This window comes from Pipistrellus kuhlii, unplaced genomic scaffold (genome assembly GCF_014108245.1).
Source record: "Pipistrellus kuhlii isolate mPipKuh1 unplaced genomic scaffold, mPipKuh1.p scaffold_m20_p_9, whole genome shotgun sequence".
NCBI lineage: Eukaryota > Metazoa > Chordata > Mammalia > Chiroptera > Vespertilionidae > Pipistrellus > Pipistrellus kuhlii.
The window spans coordinates 58,727,048-58,735,702 of NW_023425595.1; the positions used below are offsets into that span (position 1 = coordinate 58,727,048).

The 8,655-nt window shown below is 41.2% G+C and overlaps 1 protein-coding gene across 6 annotated transcripts in view; it reads left to right on the forward strand.

Annotated features, from left to right (window-relative positions):
- Positions 1-7,561, forward strand: part of ELMOD1 (ELMO domain containing 1) — a 70,862-nt gene extending 63,301 nt beyond the window's left edge. For all 6 annotated transcript variants that reach the window (XM_036427125.2, XM_036427130.2, XM_036427129.2 and 3 more), the window contains one exon: positions 6,199-7,561. In XM_036427125.2, coding sequence (XP_036283018.1) covers positions 6,199-6,371 — 173 coding nt within the window. In that variant the 3' untranslated portion in view covers positions 6,372-7,561. The remainder of the gene's footprint in view (positions 1-6,198) is intronic.
- Positions 7,562-8,655: the final 1,094 nt, after the last annotated feature.

Genomic DNA, 8,655 nt, shown 5'->3' on the forward strand with positions numbered 1-8,655 from the left:
ATGTACCTTGGTTGTGGGCACATCCCCGGTGGAGGGTGTGCAAGAGGCAACTGATCAATGTTTCTCTCTCATCAATGTTTCTAACTGTCTATCTCTCTCCTTCCTTTCTGTAAAAAATCAAAAAAATATATTTTTAAAAAAGATTTTTTTATGGTTCCCATCTTACGTTTCAGTCCTTTATCCATTTTGAGTTTATTTTTGTGAATGGTCTAAGTTGGTGGTCTAGTTTCATTTTTTTGCATGTATCTGCCCAATTATTTTTAAAACCTAAGGGAATATGATTTCCAAGTTAGAATTCTATGTCCAGTCTAACTTGCCAATTAAGTTTGGGAGTATAATAAAGACATACTTTTAATGCAGGGTCTTAAACATTGTACTTCCTGTAACTTTATCAGGAAGCTTCTAAAAAGATATGCTTCCACAAAATAACAGTGTAAAAATGAATTAGGTCCAGAAAGCATGAAGTCTAGCGTAGAAGAAAAGTGAAGAGAATTTTTAGGATGACGGTGAAGAGAAAGCACAACATGATATCTATGCAATAGTCTGTGAATAATAAATCCAGATCTTAGCAGGTCAGAAGTCTCTGGGAGAGACTCTTTGAAAAATATGAAATTGATGGAATATCTACCAATTTTGAATACATTTAAAAAAACACCACTGGCATACTTAGGAAATGGGTTAGGGTTAAAGTAAGTAAATTGATACTAAGCAAATAAACAAAGAGGAAACTTATTAATACCAGGTAAGAAATGTGATAATGTGTGGTTGGAATGGGTGAAAAGGAGCTAATATTTCATCATATATATAGGGAAGTTTTTAAAAATCAAGCAACAAGTATGTTATTTAGAGCTATGGATGTCAAAAATCACAAGAATCAGCTGAAAGAGTTGAGATGTTGCTTTAGGAACTAGGACATGAAGTGCTGCAGGTTGCTTTTAGTAACAAGACTTCTTAAACTGTGTTCAGTGTGATTTAGATAAAAAGTACACAACAAATTTTTAAATACATACACTCTGTGACATTTTAATGGAAAATGGAAGTCTTCAAATATGTGATTACAGCTCCTATTTTGACAACTAGATGGTTATACACCTGTAACAGCTCTGACCATTTCCAACAAATATTATTGAGGTTTCACTACTGATCAGGTGCTGACAGAGGAGTACAGATATCTAAATAAATAATTAAAGCATGGTTGGAAGGATTTTGTGATTGAAGAAGTGAATATGCTGTTTTTTAAAAGCTTAAAGGCTGGCTGACAGCTCACTCAGTGTGGGACTCAGGGAAAGTTTCCCAACGCAAATGCCACTTCTTGTGAGACGGAAGGATGAGTGGCAGGTGGCTGGGTGGTTCAGCCAGAGGGAGTGGCACAGGCAAAGGCTACAAGGCAAGAGAGCATGTTAGATTCAAGGACTAGAGAATAATATTTGGGAGGGGTGTGACCAAACATGACATTGGTAAGAGCAGGGATGGAGGGCACATATATTAAAGAGCTTTTAAGCCATTACAAGAGCAAAAAGTGTATGTAAGTAATGCCCCTTGCTATGTTCCCTTACCCCTTGTATTTGCCCTGTTCTATGTTTACCATGCTCTTTAGGGAAGCAGCTTTCAGAGGAAGTCAATTGAGTTTGGTTTTGGTATGCCAGGGATGAGTTCTTTTGGGAAATCCCCATGGAGCTACATAGCGGGCATTCTAGTGCAAAGCTCTGGAGCTCTGAAGAATTACAAGAGCGGGTGTGAGATTCATCGGCACTGAGGAGAAAATCAGAGCCTCACAGTGGGGGAACTTTTACAGGAGAGAATCAGAATTAGAATCAGAGCCATTGTCATTGAAGGACAGAAGTGGCATTTTTTTGTTTGTTTGTTTTCTTCACTGCCTGATTCCTCAGCACAAAGCCTGCTGCAGAGTAGGTACTCAGTAAAATGTGATGGATGGATGGATGGATGGATGGATGGATGGATGGATGGTTGGATGGGAGGCTAAAATGTTGGATGATGCCCTTTGTGGGAGAAAGGGATTCTAATTTCTTTAGAAAAATTTATCCTTGGGCTGAATTGATATGCTTCCAAGGGAACCCTAGCCCAAGTGAAGTACGCATGCACTTGGACAGTGGTCAGCAAACTCATTAGTCAAATATATTAGTCAATAGATCCAAATATCAACAGTACAATGATTGAAATTTCTTTTGAGAGCCGAAAACCGACTTCTGCGCATGTGCCATGAAGTTTCAATCGCACTATACGTGCGCGCCAGTATGTAGTATTTTGTGGAAGAGTCACACTCAAGGGGCCAAAGAGCCGCATGTGGCCCAGGAGCCGCAGTTTGCTGACCACTGCACTAGGACTCCTTTCCCAAGGCCATCACCAGGCTTTAGGAAGAGCAGCGGTTGGGGTGTAAGCAGACCTTTCTAGAGGAAGAAAGCAGTGCCCTGAATTCATTGTTCCTCCATTGGACATGACCAGTTCTGCCCGTTTTCTCTGTGATATTCTTGCAATTACCTGTGTCCTTGCATATGTCTCTGCTGTCTACTAACTACTTGCAGTGAAACAAAACCAAGACACATTCAAGCACCAACAGATAGGCTGCAGGCTTGGACTGGAAAGCCAAATTAGTATTCAGAACTGGTTTCGTCTAAGCAAAAGAATGTGAGAATATGACAGCTCTATCGGTCCTCCTGTACCGTATTATCCAGTGGGCACTGCACTACCAACATACATTCTACTAACACTGCATTCAGTCTAAAGTCCCACTGAACACACAGCTCCACTGAGATGAAGTAAGGTTCCTGTAATGAGCAGAAGGAAAGCATAATGGCCAGAAGAGGAAAAAGAATTATATTTTCTTTGACCTTCAAAAGAAGGAAGTGTCCAGTAGGAATAAGAACCAGTGGGGGAGAGAATACCAATGAAATGTCTTTAATTCCTCATGGATTATTTTAATGCATAATGCTGGAAATCTGATTCTATATATGAAACAGCTTAGCTGTATTTATTTGAGCTCAGAGGCCAAGTCAGGAAAATTAAGTGGGTGCTTTATAGAGCAAGGAATGGAGAAATTCTATATTACCAGAGATTTCACTTAGAACCATAAAATTTTTAATATTTAGCAAGAAGCCAAAGGATCTTAAGGAGAGGGTGTTTTCTATTCCAGTGGTTCTCAAACATTAGTGACGTGAATGAGACTCCTCTTACTGAACTGTGATGTCTGATTGACTCTGGGAGGGTCTGCATCTTTAAGAGGGAACCTCCCCCTCTACTCTTCTTGGGATGCTTTAAGAGTTTTCCCAGCCCCTGAGATGGACGAAATATTGAATTGTTTTGGTTAAATAAGATACTGAGATTAGAGGAAACAAGTTTCTGTGGGTGTGCACTGAAACAACCAGCATAACGGGTAGCCTCCAAGTCATGCATGTGAGAAATGGTGAGGAAAAATAGGATGCTTAGCCTGGGAGAGAGAGAAGCTCAGGGCATAAAGGGCACTTCATGTACTTGAAAAGGAAAAGAATTGAATTTGTTTCAAGAAACACAGGGCAACATAGTTTGGCTTGGTGAAAGGAAGAACCATTTAAGAATCAGGTTCTTGGAATACTACTTGGCTGTAAAAATAAATAAATAAGGAAATGTTACCCTTTGTGACACCATGGATGGACCTGGAGTGCTTTAGGCTAAGTGAAATAAGCCAGTCAGAGAAAGACAAGTACCATATTCTTTCATTCATATGTGGAACTAAATAAACTAACAAACAAAATAGAAACAGACTCATAGATATAGGGAACAGACTGAACAGGAGGGTTAGGATGCTGAGTGGAAAAGGTAAGGGATTAACAAAACAAACAAACAAACAAACAAATAAAACCCTCATAGATGCAGACAACAGGATGGTGATTACCAGAGGGAAAAGGGAGTGGAGGAGGTGGCAGCAGGTAAAGGATGGATAAATGGTGGTAGAAGGAGACTTGACTTGGGGTGGTGAACACACAATAAAATATACAGGTAATGTTTTATAGAATTGTACACCTGAAACCTGTATGATTTTATTAACCAATGTCCCCCAATAAAATCAGTAATATATAAGGAAAAATGGTTCTATCCTCAGGGTCTCTGTTTGGGACCCACAGAGAGGGATAATATACTTAGATGGAACTGGTAGCTTTCAAATCACTCCACTCTCATTTGAACTCTTTTTCTGAAAATAAATTCCTTGTATCTATTGGGGTTGGGGGGGCGAGGGAGAGAGAAACAAATCCATGGAACAGGCTCATGTCAGTGTGGCCACCAGAAGAGTTCAAGACTGGATGATGCCTCCATGAATCCAAGCATCAGGAGCAGAGATGGTTGGGGTGGCTCCTAGGATCACTGATACCGCTGATCTGGGGCTTCTTATTTGGATGAGGGCTGGTATGTGTCCCCATTAGGGATGTTCATGTTAACTTGTGTTGACACAAATTAACTAGCATGTTAATGTGTGAGGTCGGCCCAAAGACAGTCCAAACGTCAACCCCCCCAAAAAAGACAATATAAATCCTCTTTCTCCTTAGTATCCTTCTCTCATAGTTATAGAGAGACCATCTACTTAAAGACACACGAGCACACCTAGCAACATAGGGAATGAATAATCAGGTGAGCTTGTGGATGCAGACCAACATCTGGCCGTGTGTGTTGGGGGTGAGTGAGAGCAAAGGTCACTTGTAATTTTGTATGATAGTGAGATAGGAATTTTCAAAATTCTGTTTATGAAGCTGTGTTTAAAGTTTTCTCTTAAGTAGCTATTGCCAGGAAAACAAAAGGTACTGTGTGTTTTTTTACAGCTAGAATTGGGTATGTTTATTCCAAAATTCTCTCCCCATGCTCCTTATCATCTCTGATGCTCACTCCTTTCCCACGGAGGTGAGGAAGCTGGGATTCAAACTGGGTTTCTGCTCCAGAATCCTTGCTCCGAGTTCCCACTGCCTTCTAATGAAAACACAGAGAAGAGCTTGTGTAGTGATGGAGTAAAGATTTTGAGCGTGTGTAAGGATTTTTAACTAGGATTATTTTCTCAACTGATTTTTTCTAATATATAGAGACACTTGGGCTTGCAATAGGTTTACTACAAACAAATATCTACTATTATCTATTTTTTCTTTATTGATTAAGGTATTACATATGTGTCCTTATCCCATTGCCTCCCATCCCTTCACACTCATGCCCTCACCCCATGATGTCTGTGTTCGTTGGTTAGGCTTATATGCATGCATACAGGTCCTTTGGTTGATCTCACCCCCTTACCCTCACCCTCCCCTACCTTCCCTCTGAGGTTTGATGGTCTGATTGATGCTTCTTTGGATCTGTTTTTGTTCATCAGTTTATGCAGTTCATTATATTCCATAAATGAGTGAAATCATGTGATATTTATCTTTCTCTGACTGGCTTATTTTGCTTATTAGCATAATGCTCTCATCTTTTTAGAAAGCTGTCCATATATCCGTTCTGCATGTAGTGGAGGGAGAGGGCACAGTGGGGAAACAGGACTCAATGAATAGATTCTCATATCAAATACTTAACATTTGTTCTAAAATTGTTCCCAATCCAGGTCATTCTTAGTTAACATTTGTGAGACATAAAGGTATTTGAATATGAAATTATGCTTCAGAGCAAGGAAGTGTTATTAACAATTTCATGTAATTTGTAATGACCAATCTGTGTTGTTTAGAGTTCATTTACAACTTTTATTGTCTCATAATAGATTGTCAGGGTGCATTTGTTTGATTTGTCAGGGTAATTTAAAACTTTATTCAAATCAGATATCAAGAGAGAAAATGGCTGAGTGGAATGATTTTGAAAAGTTAGGCCATTATGTTCATTTATGCAGGAGGGGAAGGATGAAGCAGTCACTGCCCGCCTTTCAGAAGGTCCCTGATGTGATTCAGATTCAAGAGAAGGCAGGATTAATTTTTATTTCTGCTTGAGAGGCGTGAGGATCATTCCAGAACTAATTGCAAAAATCATGCAGATTAGTAGCTCCTATTGGATCTTTAAGAATCATTTTAACAGTAGTATTTGCTGGGAAATACTTTTATTTAAATGCTCCTCTCTTCTGTGAGCTCCACGTTGCTGTTATTTGGTCTGACATCTCTTTGAGCCATTCAGGGTGATTTTGAATATGATTAAGGATTTTTTTCCCCTCCTGCATTCGTATCACTGTCTTATCTCTAACAGGCTACTTGATGCACGAGTTTCATAAGTTTTGGATTGAAGAGGACCCCCTGGACATCATGGAATTCAATCGCGTGAGGGAGAAATTCCGCAAGAGGATCATAAAGCAGCTGCAGAACCCCGACATGGCGCTGTGCCCACACTTTGCTGCTTCGGAGGGTTTAATCAACATCTAGGCGCCTACGCTGATTTTTCACGCATTTCCCGGAACACTGCCTCGTTGTCGTGTTAGATCTCTGCTTCGTCCTAGCTCTTACCCTGAATGCACACAGTGATTGTATGCATGCCTTTTGTACAGTTCTCATCTCTCGGTCGTAATTACCAGATCTCCAGGTGCGGCTGTCTCCGGGGCACCGGCTCATCGTGTGGCGCTAAGCGGTGTTGCATCCGCCGTGGCCCCACGTATGGAGAGAGTTTTCTATTTTTTTAGACTGTTTTCCTCCCTCTCATAATTCAGCACTGAAAAACCGTATTTCTCTAGCTGTATTTTGTATGTAAGGGAGTTAGCTGGATCTTGTTCTGTGGAAACCTTTTAATTTATTGATATGTTTCATGACTACTGCTGCTAGCTTTTCAAAGCCAGGTTCATGCTTGGGACTCATTCCAATAAAGTATACCACTTTAAACTAATACAGACAGACACATGATAAGCCAAACTGCTGCAAACATAGCTACGCTTCCCAAAAATATAGCGAGGCTTACAAAGAAGCGAATTTAGGTAGCTGCTGTTTTTGTTTTAAGTCCTGCACAATTATATTGGAACTTACCCCCACGTCTGTCATAGTCATTTGGATATCCAGTTACTTTATTCCCATCATTTCACGGGCTTCAGTGCCTGTGTACGTTTATGATGCTTAGAGCCTCAGAAGGGAAGCCTGCATACATACTCGGAAAGCTGCTAAAGGTTTCTCACTGCCTGCCTCCCGCTGAACTCACAGTTCTGCCTGGCACTGTTCTGACCCAAGCATCTCTGCTTGGGGAACTGAGTGCTGCCTGGTTTCTCCGTCATGAGGCAATATTAAAAAACAATTTGCTGCAAGAGAGGAACCTAAGCTGTGTCCTTCTGCAATATGTCCTGAAAATAATGGCCTTGTCTATAAGAATAGAAGTAAATTGCTTAGAAGCGGGAAGTGATCAAATCATTCCAAAACTGCTAAAAATATCATTTAAAAAGCCATGATTTCGTTTGGAATTATGATTGTAGTCTGTTGAATAGTATTGACCATGGCATTTCATACCCATGGTATTTTATACCTTCTACCGATTTTAGTATTGTTAGACATTTGTGTAACCACTTGCTTAATCAAATGAATTTTGAGTACTGCCTGTCGGTTATCTGAATAAATGACATGTCATTCTACTGTAACTTGCGGTGGATTCCATTTTAATATCTTTGTGCTCACACAGCTTTTGAATATGCAAATGTGTGAGTGGGTAGAATTTCAAAGACAGACAACCTGGGCTGAATATAAATCGTGCCATCCTTCCAAGTAACCAGGAATAAATTAGAATGTCACGTCTGAGAAACTTCTTTTATTTAACTGATCTGGAGGCCTGGTAGTGCTTTGATGAAAGAATAATAAGGTCCACCTTTTTCTTTGTGGCCTCCTGTCTGGTTTGTCTGCTGATAAAGGAAATAGCAAGCTGCCTGTTGGCTCCTTGTCCACTCTAGTTCCCCTGGCAGTTTGCTCTCCCTTCCCTCCCAGCTGTGTACCAGGTGCGGCATTTTGCATCGAGTCTATTGCAGCCCCGTGCCCTTTCTCAGCGTGGGGAAGGGAGGGCGCTGGTTAAGGCGTGATGTGCCCATGAGTGACGACAAGACTAAGTACCCCCTCTGCCGTGGGGGAGGATTGTGAACCAGGAACGTGGCCTCCCCGGGGAGCCCTGATTCCTGCCGCAGCTGCAGGTGCTGTCGGCGAAGCACTGGTCCTGTGTCACTGGCAGGGCTTGATGGTGTGTTTGCGGCCTTTCAGCAGCTCACGTCTCTTCTGTTCAGGTAGAGATGGTAACAAGGTTGCAAGTTTTCCCTTCTGGCTCCTCCAATGATTTCTCCCTGTTGACCTGAGCATGACTGCACTCTTTGAGGGTGAAAAGTCCCACCTCGTCCAGGGTATTATTAAATCCTTATTCACACCTCCCGGTGAAGACGCATTCTACCTAGGAAGAGAATGTGAGATGAGAAAACAAAAAGCAGGTTTAAAACACATTGCAGCCCTCGCTGGTTTGGCTCAGTGGATAGGGCGACAACCTGCAGACTGAAGGGTCCCAAGTTTGATTTCAGTCAAGGGCACATGCCCAGGTTGCAGGCTCGGCTCCCAGTACGGGGTGTGCAGGAGGCAACCAATCAATGATTCTCTCTCATCATTGATGTTTCTATCTCTCCCTTCCTCTCTCTGAAATAAAAATATATTTTAAAAAAAAGCATTTCAGCTCACACTACAGAAAAACCCCTCTTTGAAG